The 20955-nt window shown below is 46.7% G+C and overlaps 1 protein-coding gene across 1 annotated transcript in view; it reads left to right on the top strand.

Annotated features, from left to right (window-relative positions):
• Positions 1–20955, top strand: part of LOC129858681 (cohesin subunit SA-2-like) — a 38781-nt gene that overhangs the window by 10830 nt on the left and 6996 nt on the right. The window contains exons 8-30 of the mRNA XM_055927983.1: positions 1881–1954; positions 2097–2220; positions 2367–2465; positions 2724–2803; positions 3108–3215; positions 5487–5598; positions 5721–5838; positions 5917–6020; positions 6305–6397; positions 6487–6576; positions 7486–7689; positions 12581–12651; positions 13008–13176; positions 13363–13455; positions 13577–13751; positions 14252–14391; positions 14699–14800; positions 15342–15490; positions 15752–15880; positions 16706–16932; positions 17025–17277; positions 17447–17554; positions 17885–18011. Of these exons, the coding sequence (XP_055783958.1) occupies positions 1881–1954; positions 2097–2220; positions 2367–2465; positions 2724–2803; positions 3108–3215; positions 5487–5598; positions 5721–5838; positions 5917–6020; positions 6305–6397; positions 6487–6576; positions 7486–7689; positions 12581–12651; positions 13008–13176; positions 13363–13455; positions 13577–13751; positions 14252–14391; positions 14699–14800; positions 15342–15490; positions 15752–15880; positions 16706–16932; positions 17025–17277; positions 17447–17554; positions 17885–18011 (2949 nt within the window). The remainder of the gene's footprint in view (positions 1–1880; positions 1955–2096; positions 2221–2366; positions 2466–2723; positions 2804–3107; positions 3216–5486; positions 5599–5720; positions 5839–5916; positions 6021–6304; positions 6398–6486; positions 6577–7485; positions 7690–12580; positions 12652–13007; positions 13177–13362; positions 13456–13576; positions 13752–14251; positions 14392–14698; positions 14801–15341; positions 15491–15751; positions 15881–16705; positions 16933–17024; positions 17278–17446; positions 17555–17884; positions 18012–20955) is intronic.

Below are 20955 nucleotides of genomic sequence, written 5' to 3' on the forward strand. Positions count from 1 at the left end.
CCCCACCAGAACAACATGAACCACTGCTGTCTCCTCCTACTAATACAACCCCACCAGAACAACATGAAACACTGCTGTCTCCTACTACTAATACAACCCCACCAGAACAACATGAAACACTGCTGTCTCCTCCTACTAATACAACCCCACCAGAACAACATGAAACACTGCTGTCTCCTACTACTAATACAACCCCACCAGAACAACATGAAACACTGTCTCCTACTACTAATACAACCCCACCAGAACAACATGAAACACTGTCTCCTACTACTAATACAACCCCACCAGAACAACATGAAACACTGCTGTCTCCTACTACTAATACAACCACACCAGAACATGAAACACTGTCTCCTCCTACTAATACAACCCCACCAGAACAACATGAAACACTGTTGTCTCCTACTAATACAACCCCACCAGAACAACATGAAACACTGTTGTCTCCTACTAATACAACCCCACCAGAACAACATGAAACACTGCTGTCTCCTCCTACTAATACAACCCCACCAGAACAACATGAAACACTGCTGTCTCCTACTACTAATACAACCCCACCAGAACAACATGAAACACTGTCTCCTCCTACTAATACAACCCCACCAGAACAACATGAAACACTGTTGTCTCCTACTACTAATACAACCCCACCAGAACACCATGAAACACTGTCTCCTACTACTAATACAACCCCACCAGAACAACATGAAACACTGCTGTCTCCTACTACTAATACAACCCCACCAGAACAACATGAAACACTGCTGTCTCCTACTACTAATACAACCCCACCAGAACAACATGAAACACTGTCTCCTCCTACTAATACAACCCCACCAGAACAACATGAAACACTGTTGTCTCCTACTACTAATACAACCCCACCAGAACAACATGAAACACTGTCTCCTACTACTAATACAACCCCACCAGAACAACATGAAACACTGCTGTCTCCTACTACTAATACAACCACACCAGAACATGAAACACTGTCTCCTCCTACTAATACAACCCCACCAGAACAACATGAAACACTGTTGTCTCCTACTACTAATACAACCCCACCAGAACAACATGAAACACTGTTGTCTCCTACTACTAATACAACCCCACCAGAACAACATGAAACACTGCTGTCTCCTACTACTAATACAACCCCACCAGAACATGAAACACTGTCTCCTCCTACTAATACAACCCCACCAGAACAACATGAAACACTGTTGTCTCCTACTACTAATACAACCCCACCAGAACAACATGAAACACTGTCTCCTACTACTAATACAACCCCACCAGAACAACATGAAACACTGCTGTCTCCTACTACTAATACAACCCCACCAGAACAACATGAAACACTGCTGTCTCCTCCTACTAATACAACCCCACCAGAACATGAAACACTGTCTCCTACTACTAATACAACCCCACCAGAACAACATGAAACACTGTTGTCTCCTACTACTAATACAACCCCACCAGAACAACATGAAACACTGTTGTCTCCTACTACTAATACAACCCCACCAGAACAACATGAAACACTGCTGTCTCCTACTACTAATACAACCCCACCAGAACAACATGAAACACTGTTGTCTCCTACTACTAATACAACCCCACCAGAACAACATGAAACACTGCTGTCTCCTCCTACTAATACAACCACACCAGAACATGAAACACTGTCTCCTACTACTAATACAACCCCACCAGAACAACATGAACCACTGTGTAATTATACACCTCTGTGCCTTCATAACTATACTAGGTATCTCTCTGTAATGTTTGGTTGATTTTCTTGGTGTAAGTTCAGCCTGATGAACCCTGATAAATGTTATCTTACTGATTTCTTGTTCTAATTTCAGCTTCAAGAAAACCAGGACGAAATTGAAAACATGATGAATGCTATATTCAAGGGTGTGTTTGTACACCGATATCGGTACGTGGCCTGTCCATTGATCCCATCATAGTAATGATCATAAATAGGATGGATTTCATTTGAGATATATTATCCCACTGTATAGAGGGTATGATGATGATGATGATGATGATGATGATGAAGGTTGTGTGTTGTGTTACAGTGATGCCATAGCAGAGATCAGAGCTATCACTATAGAGGAGATAGGAATGTGGATGAAGCTGTACAGTGACGCCTTCCTCAACGACAGCTACCTGAAATACGTAGGCTGGACCATGCACGACAAGGTGAGGGAGAGTGTGTGTGTTCGCGTGCTTGTTAGCAAGGTGTTGTGTTTGAGTTAGGTGTGTGTGCAATTCTAACGAGTTTGTATTTGTGTGTTAGAAGCGTTTGTAATTCCAACGTGTGTGTGTGTGTGTGTGTATGTGTGTAGCAAGGCGAGGTGCGTCTGAAATGTTTGACAGCGCTGCAGGGTCTCTACTACAACAGAGAACTGAACACCAGACTGGAGCTGTTCACCAGCCGCTTCAAGGTCAGAGCGCCACCTGGTGGACACATCAATACACTACAACTAGTTACCTCGAGGCTCAATTTTCATAACAAATGCCATTTAGCAGACTATTTTATCCAAAACGACTTACAGTAGTACGTTCATGAGTTTTCATATGGTTGGCCCAGCGGTGTTGAGTAGATGTATTTCCTGGCTGAACTACTACTATGCCCTGTTGATTTTGAGTAGAAGTATTTCAGCTAAATCTGAATCTTTGTCACTAATTTCCTCTCTTCACAGGACCGCATTGTCTCCATGACTCTGGACAAGGAGTATGACGTCGCAGTACAAGCAATTAAACTGCTCACTCTGGTACTACAGTAAGTTGCTACAGTTCAGCTGTCGGTGTTTCATTTGTGTTTCATTTATACTGTGTCTATTACAGTAGTACAGATGAGGTACTGAGCCCGGGGGATTGTATGTGTATTACAGTAGTACAGATGAGGTACTGAGCCCGGGGGATTGTATGTGTATTACAGTAGTACAGATGAGGTATTGAGCCCGGGGGATTGTATGTGTATTACAGTAGTACAGATGAGGTATTGAGCCCGGGGATTGTATGTGTATTACAGTAGTACAGATGAGGTATTGAGCCCAGGGGATTGTATGGTGTGTGTATTACAGTAGTACAGATGAGGTACTGAGCCCGGAGGACTGTGAGAGCGTCTATCACCTGGTCTACTCCGCCCACCGACCGGTCGCCATAGCAGCCGGGGAGTTCCTCTTCAAGAAGTAGGATTTGTTTTATTTAATTTTTTATGTAATCTGTTGTCACACATTCTTCTATCATGTATTCATTTTCTCTTAAGTCCTATCAATCAATCAAAATACTCTTGAAAACAGTTCAAGAGATTGTCCTGCAAAATGTAAAATGTGATGCTAAAACCCCATGTCTGGTTTCTTCCCTGGAACAGCAAGAGATAGAGGGAGCAGAGCTGAAGAGAGGAAGGTGGATGGATTAGAGAAAGAGAGGGGCAGGCAGGAGGAGAAAGGGGGTGTGAGGAGAAGGAGAGAGTAGGAACTTGAGGTTGGTAGATCTGGGATATGGTTTTCTGGCGTGGACACATTCCTTGTCTGTTTTATTTAGGCTGGGCTATTTAGGCTGCCTATAAGTGAGGTTTATATACACTATATGACCAAAAGTATGTGGACACCTCCTCAAACATCTCATTCCAATATCATGGGCATTAATATGGAGTTGGTCCCCCCCTTTGCTGCTATAACAGCCTCCACTCTTCTAGGAAGGTTTTCCACTAGATGTTGGAACATTGCTGCGGGGATTTGCTTCCATTCAGCCCCAAGAGCATTAGTGAGGTCGTTCCAATTCATCCCGAAAGTATTCAATGGGGTTGAGGTCAGGGGGCTCTGTAGGCCAGTCAAGTTCTTCCACACAGATCTCGATAAACCAGAGTGGACCTCGCTTTGTGCACGGGGGCATTGTCATGCTGAAACAGGAAAGGGCCTTCCCCAAAATGTTGCCACAAAGTTGGAAGGACAGAATCATCTAGAATGTCATTGTATGCTGCAGTGTTAAGAATTCCTTTCACTGGAACTAAGGGGCCTAGTCTGAACCCTAAGGGGCCCAGCCCCAGACCATTATTCCTCCACCAAACGTTACAATTGGCGCTATGCATTGGGGCAGGTAACGTTCTCATGGCATCCGCCGAAACCCAGATTAGTTTGTCGGACTGCCAGATGGTGAAGCGTGATTCATCGCTCCAGAGAACGCGTTTCCACTGCTCCAGTGTCCAATGGTGGCGAGCTTTACATCACTCCAGCGGACGCCTTGGTATTTTATTAGGATCCCCATTAGCTGTTGCGAAGCAGCAGCTACTCTTCCTGGGGTCCACATGAAACATGACATAATACAGAACATTAATAGACAAGGACAAAACAACATCAATTACATTTTCTTTAAAGGCCTACATGTCAATACAGAAACTATCTGGGTCAAATATGGGAGAGGCGTTGTGCCGTGAGGTGTTGCTTTATCTGGTTTTTGAAACAGGGTTTGCTGTCCGATTGCGCAATATGAGATGGAAGTTACATGGCCATATATAATACTGTACGCGCTGTTGAATTTGATCTGGATTTGGGGACTGAAAAGACCCCTGGTGGCATGTCTGGTGGAGTAAGTGTTTGTGTGTCAGAGCTGTGTGTAAGTTGACTATGCAAACAATGGGGTTTTCCACACATTGTTAAAAAGAAGTGATGCAGTCAGTCTCTCCTCAACTCTTAACCAAGAGAGAGTGGCATGCATAGTATTTATATCAGCCCTCTACAATGAAGAGCAAGACGTGCCGCGCTGTTCTGGGCCAACTGCAGCTTAACTAGGTCTTACCTTGCAGCACTCGACCACATGACTGGACCATAATCAAGATGAGGCAAAACTAGAGCCTGCAGAGCGTCACTTTATTACGGACAGACCTCTCCCCATCTTTATAACCATCCATATGCTTGGCGTTGTGCATGGTGATCTTAGGCTTGTGTGTGGCTGCTCGGCCATGGAAACCCATTTCATGAATCTCTCGATGAACAGTTCTTGTGCTGAAGTTGCTTTCAGAGGCCGTTTGGAACTCAGTAGTGAGTGTTGCAAACAAGGACAGATTTTTACGCACTTCAGTACTCGGCAGTCCTATTCTGTGAGCTTGTGTGGCCTACCACTTCGCTGCGGAGCCGTTGTTGCTCCTAGAAGTTCCCACTTCACAATAACAGCACTTACAGTTGACCGGGGCAGCTCTAGCAGGGCTAGAAATTTAATGACCTGACTTGTTGACGGTGCCACCTTGAAGGTCACTGAGCTCTTCAGTAAGGCCATTCTACTGCTAATGTTTGTCTATGGAGATTGCATGGCAGTGTGCTCGATTTTTATACACCTGTCAGTAACGGGTGTGGCTGAAATAGCCAAATCCACTAATTTGAAGGGGTGTCCACATACTTCTGAATATTTAGGGTAATTTGATATAGTTTTTAAAATCTAATACTCGTGACTCTGCTCTCCAGACTGTTCAGTACGCGGGAGCCGGAAGAGGAGGGCGCCCCCAAGAGGAGAGGGAGACAAAGCCCCAACGCCAACCTCATCAAAACTACTGTTTTCTTCTTCCTGGAGAGCGAGGTACACACACACACACACACGGTCTCTGACCCTGTCTCTACCTCCATGAACATGCTGCATACTTACAAGACTCACTGGGAGAAATACCCTGCCCCTGCTTATCTCTCCCGTGTGTATTCCAGCTTCATGAGCATGCTGCGTACCTGGTGGACTCTCTGTGGGAGAGTGGAGCAGACCTACTGAAGGACTGGGATTGTATGACCAGCCTGCTACTGGATGACCCTGTGCCAGGGGAGGAAGGTATGACCTCTGACCTCTATACTTGACCTTTGACCCATAACCTCTATACCTTGTCTCTAATAGATCTGGTGTGTGTAGCCCTGACAGACAGACAGGAGACGGCTCTCATAGAGATAATGCTGTGTACGGTGCGCCAGGCTGCAGAGTGCCACCCGCCCGTAGGCCGCGGAACTGGGAAGAGGGTAAGACACTAGACTGGTCAGAAAAGGGAACTCTCTCTGTCTCTCAAGTCAATGGGCTTCATTGGCATGGGAAATGTATGTTTATATTGCCAAAGCAAGCGAAATAGATAATAAACAATAAAAAATGAACAGTAAACATCACACTCACGAGTTTCAAAAGAATAAAGACATTTCAAATGTCATGGCTATGTGAAGTTATGTTACTATGTGCTAATAGTTTAATTACAAAAGGGAAAATGAATAAACATGGGTTGTATTTACAATGGGGTTTGTTCTCCCGCCAGGTGATGACAGCGAAGGAGAAGAAGACCCAGCTAGATGACAGGACCAGAATGACAGAACTGTTTGCTGTGACGTTACCCCCTCTGCTGGCCAAGGTAGGACACTGCACCTTCACCCTCTCTAATAAACGTGTGTCCCCTGCATGCAGTACTGTGTGTGAGTGTGCTGCCTCTCTTTGTTTCAGTACTCCATAGATACAGAGAAGGTGACCAACCTGCTGCAGCTCCCTCAGTTCTTTGACCTGGATATCTACACCACAGGACGACTGGAGAAGGTCTAACCCCCGACCCTACACTGTAGTCTCATTCAAACTCTAACCCCCGACCCTACTCTGTAGTCTCATTCAAACTCTAACCCCCGACCCTACGCTGTAGTCTAATTCAAACTCTAACCCCCGACCCTACGCTGTAGTCTAATTCAAACTCTAACCCCCGACCCTACGCTGGAGTCTAATTCAAACTCTAACCTCCGACCCTACGCTGGAGTCTAATTCAAACTCTAACCTCCGACCCTACGCTGGAGTCTAATTCAAACTCTAACCCCCGACCCTATGCTGTAGTCTCATTCAAACTCTAACCCCCGACCCTACGCTGTAGTCTCATTCAAACTCTAACCCCCGACCCTACGCTGTAGTCTCATTCAAACTCTAACCCCCGATCCTACGCTGTAGTCTCATTCAAACTCTAACCCCCGACCCTACGCTGTAGTCTCATTCAAACTCTAACCCCCGACCCTACGCTGTAGTCTCATTCAAACTCTAACCCCCGACCCTACGCTGTAGTCTCATTCAAACTCTAACCCCCGACCCTACGCTGTAGTCTCATTCAAACTCTAACCCCCGACCCTACGCTGTAGTCTCATTCAAACTCTAACCCCCGACCCTACGCTGTAGTCTCATTCAAACTCTAACCCCCGACCCTACGCTGTAGTCTCATTCAAACTCTAACCCCCGACCCTACGCTGTAGTCTCATTCAAACTCTAACCTTCGACCCTACGCTGTAGTCTAATTCAAACTCTAACCTTCGACCCTACGCTGTAGTCTAATTCAAACTCTAACCTCCGACCCTACACTAACCTGATTCAAAGCACTGTGCAGTACAATGCCAGCTGTGAAATATCAAATGTATAACACTGCAAGACGTCTCTAAAACATATTTCCCAACTCCCTCCCTCTTCTTCTAGCACTTGGAGGCGTTGCTGCGTCAGATCAGGGAGATGGTCGAGAAACACACAGACACAGAGGTGCTGGAGGCTTGCTCGAAGACCTACCACGCTCTCTGCAACGAGGAGTTCACCATCTTTAACAGAGTGGACATCGCCAGGTCACAGCTGCTGGATGAACTGGTGGACAAATTCAACACACTGCTAGAAGACTTCTTACAAGAGGTGAGAGGGGGAGTGATGAGGGAATGGGAGAATGAACCGGTGGACAATCAAGACTGTTAAAGGACTTCCTACAAGGGGTGAGAGGGGATTGGAGGAGAGCGCTCAGAGGATGAGAAAGCTGTTTGGGCCAGAGAGGGACTTTCTACCACCAGTCTATTCATTCTACATCAATTAGGGGGAGTGGACTAGTTTGTGTGTAGTTGATACTGATCTGTCTCTGTGTGTGGTTGACACTGATCTGTCTCTGTGTGTGGTTGACACTGATCTGTCTCTGTGTGTGGTTGACACTGATCTGTCTCTGTGTGTGGTTGACACTGATCTGTCTCTGTGTGTGGTTGACACTGATCTGTCTCTGTGTGTAGTTGATACTGATCTGTCTCTGTGTGTGGTTGACACTGATCTGTCTCTGTGTGTGGTTGACACTGATCTGTCTCTGTGTGTGGTTGACACTGATCTGTCTCTGTGTGTGGTTGATACTGATCTGTCTCTGTGTGTGGTTGACACTGATCTGTCTCTGTGTGTAGTTGATACTGATCTGTCTCTGTGTGTAGTTGATACTGATCTGTCTCTGTGTAGTTGATACTGATCTGTCTCTGTGTGTAGTTGACACTGATCTGTCTCTGTGTGTAGTTGATACTGATCTGTCTCTGTGTGTGGTTGATACTGATCTGTCTCTGTGTGTAGTTGACACTGATACTGATCTGTCTCTGTGTGTAGTTGACACTGATCTGTCTCTGTGTGTAGTTGACACTGATCTGTCTCTGTGTGTGGTTGACACTGATCTGTCTGTGTGTGGTTGACACTGATCTGTCTGTGTGTGGTTGACACTGATCTGTCTGTGTGTGGTTGACACTGATCTGTCTGTGTGTGGTTGACACTGATCTGTCTCTGTGTGTGGTTGACACTGATCTGTCTCTGTGTGTGGTTGACACTGATCTGTCTCTGTGTGTGGTTGACACTGATCTGTCTCTGTGTGTGGTTGACACTGATCTGTCTCTGTGTGTGGTTGACACTGATCTGTCTCTGTGTGTGGTTGATACTGATCTGTCTCTGTGTGTGGTTGATACTGATCTGTCTCTGTGTGTGGTTGACACTGATCTGTCTCTGTGTGTGGTTGACACTGATCTGTCTCTGTGTGTGGTTGACACTGATCTGTCTCTGTGTGTGGTTGATACTGATCTGTCTCTGTCTCTGTGTGTGGTTGATACTGATCTGTCTCTGTCTCTGTGTGTGGTTGACACTGATCTGTCTCTGTGTGTGGTTGATACTGATCTGTCTCTGTGTGGTTGACACTGATCTGTCTGTGTGTGGTTGACACTGATCTGTCTCTGTGTGTGGTTGACACTGATCTGTCTCTGTGTGTGGTTGACACTGGTCTGTCTCTGTGTGTGGTTGACACTGATCTGTCTCTGTGTGCGGTTGATACTGATCTGTCTCTGTGTGTGGTTGACACTGATCTGTCTCTGTGTGTAGTTGATACTGATCTGTCTCTGTGTGTAGTTGACACTGATCTGTCTCTGTGTGTGGTTGATACTGATCTGTCTCTGTGTGTGGTTGATACTGATCTGTCTCTGTGTGTAGTTGATACTGATCTGTCTCTGTGTGCGGTTGACACTGACACTGATCTGTCTCTGTGTGCGGTTGACACTGACACTGGTCTGTCTCTGTGTGTGGTTGATACTGACACTGGTCTGTCTCTGTGTGTGGTTGATACTGACACTGGTCTGTCTCTGTGTGTGGTTGATACTGACACTGGTCTGTCTCTGTGTGTGGTTGATACTGATCTGTCTCTGTGTGTGGTTGATACTGATCTGTCTCTGTGTGTGTGGTTGATACTGATCTGTCTCTGTGTGTGTGGTTGATACTGATCTGTCTCTGTGTGTGTGGTTGATACTGATCTGTCTCTGTGTGTGTGGTTGATACTGATCTGTCTCTGTGTGTGTGGTTGATACTGATCTGTCTCTGTGTGTGTGGTTGATACTGATCTGTCTCTGTGTGTGTGGTTGATACTGATCTGTCTCTGTGTGTGTGGTTGATACTGATCTGTCTCTGTGTGTGTGGTTGATACTGATCTGTCTCTGTGTGTGTGGTTGATACTGATCTGTCTCTGTGTGTGTGGTTGATACTGATCTGTCTCTGTGTGTGTGGTTGATACTGATCTGTCTCTGTGTGTGTGGTTGATACTGATCTGTCTCTGTGTGTGTGGTTGATACTGATCTGTCTCTGTGTGTGTGGTTGATACTGATCTGTCTCTGTGTGTGTGGTTGATACTGACACTGATCTGTCTCTGTGTGTGTGGTTGATACTGACACTGATCTGTCTCTGTGTGTGTGGTTGATACTGACACTGATCTGTCTCTGTGTGTGTGGTTGACACTGATCTGTCTCTGTGTGTGTGGTTGACACTGATCTGTCTCTGTGTGCGGTTGACACTGATCTGTCTCTGTGTGCGGTTGACACTGATCTGTCTCTGTGTGCGGTTGACACTGATCTGTCTCTGTGTGCGGTTGACACTGATCTGTCTCTGTGTGCGGTTGACACTGATCTGTCTCTGTGTGCGGTTGACACTGATCTGTCTCTGTGTGCGGTTGACACTGATCTGTCTCTGTGTGCGGTTGACACTGATCTGTCTCTGTGTGCGGTTGACACTGATCTGTCTCTGTGTGCGGTTGACACTGATCTGTCTCTGTGTGCGGTTGACACTGATCTGTCTCTGTGTGCGGTTGACACTGACACTGGTCTGTCTCTGTGTGCGGTTGACACTGACACTGGTCTGTCTCTGTGTGCGGTTGATACTGACACTGGTCTGTCTCTGTGTGGTTGACACTGATCTGTCTCTGTGTGTGGTTGACACTGATCTGTCTCTGTGTGCGGTTGACACTGATCTGTCTCTGTGTGCGGTTGACACTGATCTGTCTCTGTGTGCGGTTGACACTGATCTGTCTGTGTGCGGTTGACACTGATCTGTCTCTGTGTGCGGTTGACACTGACACTGGTCTGTCTCTGTGTGCGGTTGACACTGACACTGGTCTGTCTCTGTGTGCGGTTGATACTGACACTGGTCTGTTTCTGTGTGGTTGATACTGGTCTGTTTCTGTGTGGTTGATACTGATCTGTCTCTGTGTGCGGTTGACACTGATCTGTCTCTGTGTGCGGTTGACACTGACACTGGTCTGTCTCTGTGTGCGGTTGACACTGACACTGGTCTGTCTCTGTGTGCGGTTGATACTGACACTGGTCTGTTTCTGTGTGGTTGATACTGGTCTGTTTCTGTGTGGTTGATACTGATCTGTCTCTGTGTGTGGTTGATACTGATCTGTCTCTGCGTGTGTGGTTGACACTGATCTGTCTCTGCGTGTGTGGTTGACACTGATCTGTCTCTGCGTGTGTGGTTGATACTGATCTGTCTCTGTGTGTGTGGTTGATACTGATCTGTCTCTGTGTGTGTGGTTGATACTGATCTGTCTCTGTGTGTGTGGTTGATACTGATCTGTCTCTGTGTGTGTGGTTGATACTGATCTGTCTCTGTGTGTGTGGTTGATACTGATCTGTCTCTGTGTGTGTGGTTGATACTGATCTGTCTCTGTGTGTGTGGTTGATACTGATCTGTCTCTGTGTGTGTGGTTGATACTGATCTGTCTCTGTGTGTGTGGTTGATACTGATCTGTCTCTGTGTGTGTGGTTGATACTGATCTGTCTCTGTGTGTGTGGTTGATACTGATCTGTCTCTGTGTGTGTGGTTGATACTGATCTGTCTCTGTGTGTGTGGTTGATACTGATCTGTCTCTGTGTGTGTGGTTGATACTGATCTGTCTCTGTGTGTGTGGTTGATACTGATCTGTCTCTGTGTGTGTGGTTGATACTGATCTGTCTCTGTGTGTGTGGTTGATACTGATCTGTCTCTGTGTGTGTGGTTGATACTGATCTGTCTCTGTGTGTGTGGTTGATACTGATCTGTCTCTGTGTGTGTGGTTGATACTGATCTGTCTCTGTGTGTGTGGTTGATACTGATCTGTCTCTGTGTGTGTGGTTGATACTGACCTGTCTCTGTGTGTGTGGTTGATACTGATCTGTCTCTGTGTGTGTGGTTGATACTGATCTGTCTCTGTGTGTGTGGTTGATACTGATCTGTCTCTGTGTGTGTGGTTGATACTGATCTGTCTCTGTGTGTGTGGTTGATACTGACCTGTCTCTGTGTGTGTGGTTGATACTGACCTGTCTCTGTGTGTGTGGTTGATACTGACCTGTCTCTGTGTGTGTGGTTGATACTGATCTGTCTCTGTGTGTGTGGTTGATACTGATCTGTCTCTGTGTGTGTGGTTGACACTGATCTGTCTCTGTGTGTGTGGTTGACACTGATCTGTCTCTGTGTGTGTGGTTGACACTGATCTGTCTCTGTGTGTGTGGTTGACACTGATCTGTCTCTGTGTGTGTGGTTGACACTGATCTGTCTCTGTGTGTGTGGTTGACACTGATCTGTCTCTGTGTGTGTGGTTGACACTGATCTGTCTCTGTGTGTGTGGTTGACACTGATCTGTCTCTGTGTGTGTGGTTGACACTGATCTGTCTCTGTGTGTGTGGTTGACACTGATCTGTCTCTGTGTGTGGGGTTGACACTGATCTGTCTCTGTGTGTGGGGTTGACACTGATCTGTCTCTGTGTGTGGGGTTGATACTGATCTGTCTGTGTGTGGGGTTGATACTGATCTGTCTCTGTGTGGGGTTGATACTGATCTGTCTCTGTGTGTGGGGTTGATACTGATCTGTCTCTGTGTGTGGGGTTGATACTGATCTGTCTCTGTGTGTGGGGTTGATACTGATCTGTCTCTGTGTGTGGGGTTGATACTGATCTGTCTCTGTGTGTGGTTGGTACTGATCTGTCTCTGTGTTCAGGGTGAGGAGCCTGATGATGATGATGCCTACCAGGTCCTGTCTACTCTCAAGAGAATCACAGCATTCCACAAGTAAAGAACACTCTCTCTGTGTCTCTCTCCTCTCTGTCTATCTCTCCCCTCTGTCTGTCTTTCTCTCTCTCCTGTCTCTCCTCTCTGGCTCTCCTCTCTGTCTCTCTCGCTCCTCTCTCTCTCCTATGTCTCTCTCTCTGGCTCTCCTATGTCTCTCTCTCTCTCTCTCTGTCTCTCTCTCTATCTGTCTCTCTCTCTCTGTCTCTCTCTGGCTCTCTCTCTCTGTGTCTCTCTTTGTCTCTCTCTCCTCTCTCTCTGACTCTCTCTCCTCTGTCTCTTTTTGTCTCTCTCTCCTCTGTCTCTCTTTGTCTCTCTCTCCTCTCTGGCTCCTGACATTCTTAACTCTCTTCCCCCAGTGCCCATGACCTCTCCCAGTGGGATCTGTTCAGCAGTAACTTCAAGTTGCTCAACACGGGCATTGAGAACGGAGACATGCCAGAGCAGATAGTGGTCCATGCTCTACAGTGTACCCACTACGTTGTCCTGTGGCACCTGGCCAAGGTCTCAGAGGGCAGCCACAGAAAGGTATGCAGCTGGCTGGCAGCCAACTGGCTGGCAGCGCAGAATCTTCTCATTTGTGTGTTATCTGGTAGCTAGGAAAATGGCATTGGAGAGGCAGTGAAGGTTTATACAGTAAGTCTTTTGATGGTTCACTCATGTTGTATGTAATCTGGGAGGATGTGTGTTGATCACGTAATATTGTTTTTGTAGGAGGAGCTGCTGAGCCTGAGGAAACAGATGCGGATGTTCTGTCTGATGTGTCAACGTTACCTCACCAACGTAAACACAACCGTCAAGGAACAGGTACTGTCCTCTAGCAGCTATTCACATCCTAGTGATTTTTGACACGCCATTGAGATGCGGAAGACGTGGCCAAGGAGGCAGACCGCTGATAACCAACCGTCCATCCCCTCTCCCCCCCCAGGCGTTCACCATACTGTGTGATGTGTTGCTGGTCTTCAGTCATCAGATGGTCTCAGGAGGCAGAGAGCAGCTGGAGCCGCTGGTCTACAGTCCTGATGATTCGTTACAGACAGAACTACTGTCCTTCATACTGCACCATGTCTTCATAGACCAGGACGATGACAACTGCAGCACAGGTACACACACTGCTAACCACACACACACCGCTAGTCTTTTCTAGTAGGTTGCTTATTTTCACTGGTTAGCGACGGCCAAACGTGACCCTGCTAAATGAATGACGTTATCGTCTGGCCCTGTGATATGTGTACCTGACTTTACCTTTTTAAATGGTCAGCCAGGTGGACGCTCTAGATAACAGCTCTGACTGGCTGTGTAACTGTCTGTTATGTTGTATCTACAGATGGCTTTACCTTTTTAAATGGTCAGCCAGGTGGACGCTCTAGATAACAACTCTGACTGGCTGTGTAACTGTCTGTTATGTTGTATCTACAGATGGCTTTACCTTTTTAAATGGTCAGCCAGGTGGACGCTCTAGATAACAACTCTGACTGGCTGTGTAACTGTCTGTTATGTTGTATCTACAGATGGCTTTACCTTTTTAAATGGTCAGCCAGGTGGACGCTCTAGATAACAGCTCTGACTGGCTGTGTAACTATCTGTTATGTTGTATCTACAGATGGCCAGCAGGATGACGAGGCAGCGAAGATAGAAGCTCTTCACAAGAGACGTAACCTCCTGGCGGCTTACTGTAAACTTATCATCTATAACGTAGTAGAGATGAACACTGGCGCTGACATCTTTAAGCAGTACATGAGGGTGAGAATGGAGAAACGCTTTACACAGTGATGACCGGAGAAATAGAATCTTTACAAAGCACCTCTAACCCTGGCAATTTGACTGTTAAACTCATGGGTACACTCGCAATGGTTGTCAGTCCACACGCTATCCCATCGTTGACTTGAATAGAAGCCCATTCCATAGATTACACGGTTATCACTTCTCCTTGCCTACGACACTCATTAAACACCAGCTCATTACCGGAGTCATCCCATGTACTGCTTGGTTGCAAATCTTCCTGTAAGAGACTCTGACTTGTGGCTGAACCGTCTTCCTCTCTCTCTAGTATTACAATGACTATGGTGACATCATCAAGGAGACCATGTCAAAGACCAGACAGATAGACAAGATCCAATGTGCCAAGACACTCATCCTCAGTCTACAACAGGTGGGTTACACACACACACACACACACACACACACACACACACTGTTGTTTTAGTCAAGCTAGATCTCCTGATCTGCAGCCTTTGTGGAACCAATCAGATTGAAATAACCATGTCTTTATTCCACACATTTATTCACTCTTCCCTGTCTTGCCCTCTCTTCCCTGTCTTGCCCTCTCTTCCCCTGTCTTGCCCTCTCTTCCCTGTCTTGCCCTCTCTTCCCCTGTCTTGCCCTCTCTTCCCTGTCTTGCCCTCTCTTCCCTGTCTTGCCCTGTCTTGCCCTCTCTTCCCCTGTCTTGCCCTCTCTTCCCCTGTCTTGCCCTCTCTTCCCCTGTCTTGCCCTCTCTTCCCCTGTCTTGCCCTCTCTTCCCCTGTCTTGCCCTCTCTTCCCCTGTCTTGCCCTCTCTTCCCCTGTCTTGCCCTCTCTTCCCCTGTCTTGCCCTCTCTTCCCCTGTCTTGCCCTCTCTTCCCCTGTCTTGCCCTCTCTTGCCCTGTCTTGCCCTGTCTTGCCCTCTCTTGCCCTCTCTTGCCTGTCTCCTCCAGTTGTTCCATGAGATGTTGTCAGAGTTGGGGACAGGATTTGACCGCTCGTCCTCAGCGTTCTGTGGGATCAAGGAGCTGGCCAGACGTTTCTCTCTCACCTTCGGTCTGGACCAGGTCAAAACACGAGACGCTATCGCCATGCTGCACAAGTCAGTCTCCTCTGATCTCTTTCTCCGTAGCTTTATTGTACACAAGACTGACATAACCAGCAGATAAGAAATTCTTCAGCTTTTTAATACGATTAGAATTAATGAACGTGATTAGCATATGATGTATGTGAGCTGTATATAGCACTAGTTAATGTATGTTTCTACATATGCTGTTAGATACCTCCCATTTTTCTGATCTAAAATTGTCTCCTACTCTCACTCCCCTCTCCCTACCTCTTCTCTCGCTCTCTTCCCCCCCAGGGATGGTATAGAGTTTTCGTTTCAGGAGCCCAGTCCCCAGGGAGAGGGCAACCCTCCTCTTCACCTGGCCTTCCTAGACATCCTCTCTGAGTTTTCCTCCAAACTAATGAGGCAGGACAAGAGGACTGTGTGAGTACACACCTCTGCCTCTCCTAATCAGACACGTGCACATGTGTGTGTGTGTGGTAACTGATGTCTGTGTAAGTGATGACTCGTATGATATGTCATGAAGCAGGATAAGAGGACCGTGTCCCCTCTTTAGTTGTGTGTATTTATACTGAACAAAAATATTAACACAACAATTTCAAAGTTACAGTTCATATAAGGAAATCAGTCAATTTAAATAAATGAGGCCCTAATCTATGGATTTCACATGACTGGGAGGCCACTGGGGAGCCAGGTCCAGCCAATCAGAATGGGCTTTTCCCCACAAAAGGGCTTTATTTCAGACAGAAATATTCCTCAGTTTCATCAGCTGTCCGGGTGGCTGGTCTCTCTGGTCTGCTGTTGTGAGGCCAGTTGGACGTACTGCCAAATTCTTGAAAATAACATTGAAGGCGGGTTATGTTCGAGAAATTTAATTCTCTGCCAACAGCTCTGGTGGACATTCCTGCAGTCAGCATGCCAATTGCATGCTCCCTCAACTTGAGATATCTGTGGCGTTGTGACAAAATTGCACATTTTAGTAGTCTATTGTCCCCAGCACAAGGTGCACCTGCGTAATGATCATGCTTTTTTAAAATCAGCTTCTTGATATGCCGCACCTGTCAGGTGGATGGATTATCTTGGAAAAAGAGAAATGCTCACTAACAGGGATGTAAACAAATTTGAGAGAAATAGGCTTTTTGTTCTGGGATCTTTTATTTCAGCTCATGAAACCTGGGATGAACACTTTATATGTGTTTTATGTTTTTGTTCAGTGTGTGTGTAACATCTCTCCTCTCTCCGCTGTAGTCACATGTATCTGGAGAGGTTCATGACCTTCCAGATGGCGCTCCAGAGAGACGACTGCTGGCTACCGCTCATCTCCTACAGGAACTCCCTGCAGGCCGGCGGGGACGATGACACCATGTCTGTTGTCTCCGGCTACTCCTCCAGAGGGTCGTCGGTCAGATCCAAGAAGACCAAGGCTGCAACTCCCACTGCTACCGTCGCCGCAGCCAAGAGGAAACTCCCTGAAGGTAGCTACAGCACCAGGGTCAGGAAGTCAGACTGGAGTCACTACATGGCCATGTTAGAGTGGTGTGTGTTTAACACGGTGTGTTCTCTCTAGCGGAGGAGAGCAGTAGCAGCAGTACAGATATGTCGTGGCAGCACCAGAGCATGCAGACTCCTGTGATGATGCCCTCCCCCCACCTCACCTCTACCATGATGAGAGGACCAGGGGACATGAGGGAGGAGGCCAAACGGGGGAGAGACGACAGCTACATGGGAGTGTATGCCCTCCCTTCAGACTCCCAGCAGCATCCTCACCCTCACACACTCCCCCAAACCCCTCAACTCCACCAGACACCCATCGACTACAAGTAAGATTCTCTCTCTCTCTCCTCTCTCCTCTCTCCTCTCTCCTCTCTTCTCTCTTCTCTCTTCTCTTTCTTTTGTCTTTTCTCTCTCTTTCGTCTTTTCTCTCTGTCTCTGTATACCTACCTGAACCACCAGTGTGGTTATTTAACTTATTGTTGTCTGTGTTTGTAGTACCCAGGTGACGTGGATGCTGGCTCAGAGGCAGCAGGAGGAGGTTCGTCAGCAGCAGGAGAGAGCCATGAACTACGCCAAGCTCAGGACCAACCTGCAACAGGCCATGTAAGAACACACACACACACACACACCCTCCCTAACCCCGAGCCCAGGACCAACCTGCAACAGCCCATGTAAGAACACACACACACACACACCCTCCCTAACCCCGAGCCCAGGACCAACCTGCAACAGCCCATGTAAGAACACACACACACACACACACACACACACACACACACACACCCTCCCTAACCCCGAGCCCAGGACCAACCTGCAACAGCCCATGTAAGAGCTACTTCCTTTACATATCTCTTTGTGGACTAACCATTTGTTTATGTACAGCTACTCTATATTGATGGTAGTTTGTACTAATTATGGTGTGTGTGTGTGTAGTCGGCGTGGTACAGGGCTGATGGAGGAGGATGAGGAGCCTATCGTAGAGGACGTGATGATGTCGTCAGAGGGTCGTATGGAAGACCTCAACGAGGGCATGGACTTTGACACCATGGACATCGACCTGGTGAGACCTTTGACCTTTTACTACAAATATGGCATTTGGTTTATAAAACCTTTAACAGCGAATTATGTGGTGATCCACAAAGATCTCTGTCAAGAAACACTAAATATCCTGAAAATAAATCTTTATAAAAAAATACCGCAATAATGTTGTTTTCATGAGCTAAAATATAAGATCCCATAAATGTTCCGTAATTTTCTACAACGCTTCAGCTGTCAAGTTGAGGGAGTGTGCAATTGGCATGCTGACTGCAGGAATGTCCATCAGAGCTGTTGCCAGAGAATCTAATATTAATTTCTCCACAATAAGCTACCTCACACGTCATTTTAACCCGGGTGTATACTACACGACTTTAAAAATCCTAACATCGCTAAACCTCTCACATTAATCTCTCCTGTAGTTTTTTTTTTTTGTCTTGCCGAGGTAGTGGTGCGCACACTGAACGATGTGGCACGGATGGTAGGTCACACACTACAAGACTCTTCACTTGGTCGTGAGGACTCTCCATAGCACGCTGTCTCGCCAAAACAATGATGTGATGTAGATTTAAAGTAGTTACAACGATCTGTGGCGCAAAGCAACCTCAAACATTTTCAGTCAGACATTCACGCTTGCCATACAGAGTTGAAATATATTCATAATAATATTATGAATTGAATAACATTGCTTGAATGGTTTGACACTTTGGCTCTGGTTAAAGGCAAGTACAAACGCATGCTAAACTCAGCAAAAAAAGAAACTTCCTCTCACGGTCAACTGCGTTTATTTTCAGCAAACTTAACATGTGTAAATATTTGTATGAACATAACAAGATTCAACAACTGAGACATAAACTGAACAAGTTCCACAGACATGTGACTAACAGAAATGGGATAATGTGTCCCTGAACAAAGGGGGGTAAAAATCTAAAGTAACAGTGTCTGGTGTGGCCACTAGCTGCATTAAGTACTGAAGTGCATCTCCTCCTCATGGACTGCACCAGATTTGTCAGTTCTTGCTGTGAGATGTTACCCCACTCTTCCACCAAGGCACCTGCAAGTTCCTGGATATTTCTGGGGGGAATGTCCCTAGCCCTCACCCTCCGAACCAACAGGTCCCAGACGTGCACATGGGATTGAGATCCAGACTCTTCGCTGGCCATGGCAGAACACTGACATTCCTGTCTTGCAGGAAATCACGCACAGAACAAGCAGTATAACTGGTGGCATTGTCATGCTGGAGGGTAATGTCAGAATGAGCCTGCAGGAAGGGTACCACATGAGGGAGGAGGATCTCTGCAATGACAACAAGCTCAGTCCGATGATGCTGTGACACACCGCCCCAGACCATGACGGACCCTCCACCTCTAAGTCGATCCTGCTCCAGAGTACAGGCCTTGGTGTAACGCTCATTCCTTCGACGATAAACGCGAATCCGACCATCACCCCTGGTGAGACAAAACCGTGACTCGTCAGGAAAGAGCACTTTTTGCCAGTCCTGTTTGGTCCAGCGCCGGTGGGTTTGTGACCATAGGCGACGTTGTTACCGGTGATGTCTGGTGAGGACCTGCCTTACAACAGGCCTACAAGCCCTCAGTCCAGCCTCTCTCAGCCTATTGCGGACAGTCTGAGCACTGATGGAGGGATTGTGTGTTCCTGGTGCAACTCAGGCAGTTGTTGTTGCCATCCTGTACCTGTCCAACAGGTGTGATGTTCGGATGTACCGATCCTGTGCAGGTGTTGTTACACGTGGTCTGCCACTGCGAGGACGATCAGCTGTCCGTCCTGTCTCCCTGTAGCTCTGTCTTAGGCGTCTCACAGTACGGACATTGCAATATATTGCCCTGGTCACATCTGCAGTCCTCATGCCACCATACAGTATGCCTAAGGCACGTTCACGCATATGAGCAGGGACCCTGGGCATCTTTCTTTTGGTGTTTTTCAGAGTCAGTAGAAAGGTCTATTTAGTGTCCTAAGTTTTCATAGCTGTGACCTTAATTGTCTACCATCTGTTAGCTGTTAGTGTCTTTACGATCGTTCTACAGGTTGGGAAACAGTGTTTAAACCCTTTACAATGAAGATCTGTGAAGGTATTTAGATTTTTACCAATTATTTTTGAAAGACAGGGTCCTGTAAAAGGGACATGGCTCCTTTGAGTCTACACATTCTGGGTGATGCTCATCTCACTGGGTTCTTCACCGGCGAGCTCTCATTGACTATTGCTCATTGGCGTTGCACATCTCACACTACAAAAGCATGGAAGATTTTGTGCTGATAAAATCAAAATGTTAGAAAATATTGGGACGTGTGGCACTGCTCAAAGTTGATCGATAGCCCTCGGATTGCGTCTCTAATCTGCTCCCATTAAACGAGCGTCTGTGTGCCCCCCCCCCCCCCCCCCCCCCCCCCAGTAGGCATCAACATGGGTTTTTTGTCTCATCTCAAAAATGTGTCTGGAACAGTTAAATCGGGGATGAAATTGTGTAGTGTACACCCAGCTTTAGAGAATTTGGAAGTCGTAACCAACTTCAGTGGGTAATTGCTCACTGGCATACTGGAGAAGTGTGCTCTTCACGGATGAATCCCGGTTTCAAATGTACCGGGCAGGTGGTAGATGGCGTCGTGTGGGCAAGCAGTTTACTGATGACAACGTTGTGAACAGAGTGCCCCATGGTGGCGGTGGGGTTATCGTATGGGCAAGCGTAAGCTACGGACCTCAAACACAATTGCAATTTATCGATGGCAATTTGAATGCACAGAGTTGCAGTGCATTCAGAAAGTATTCAGACCCTTCATATTTTGTTACTTAAAAAAAAAAGAAAAACATTTCCCTCGTCAATCTACACACAATACCCCATAATGACAACGCAAAAACAGGTTTTTAGGAATGTTGGCAAATGTATAAAAATAAAAAAAGTATTCAGACCCTTTACTCAGTACTTTGTTGAAGCACCTTTGGCAGGGATTAC

The sequence above is a fragment of the Salvelinus fontinalis genome, chromosome 6 (assembly GCF_029448725.1).
Source record: "Salvelinus fontinalis isolate EN_2023a chromosome 6, ASM2944872v1, whole genome shotgun sequence".
Classification (NCBI taxonomy): domain Eukaryota; kingdom Metazoa; phylum Chordata; class Actinopteri; order Salmoniformes; family Salmonidae; genus Salvelinus; species Salvelinus fontinalis.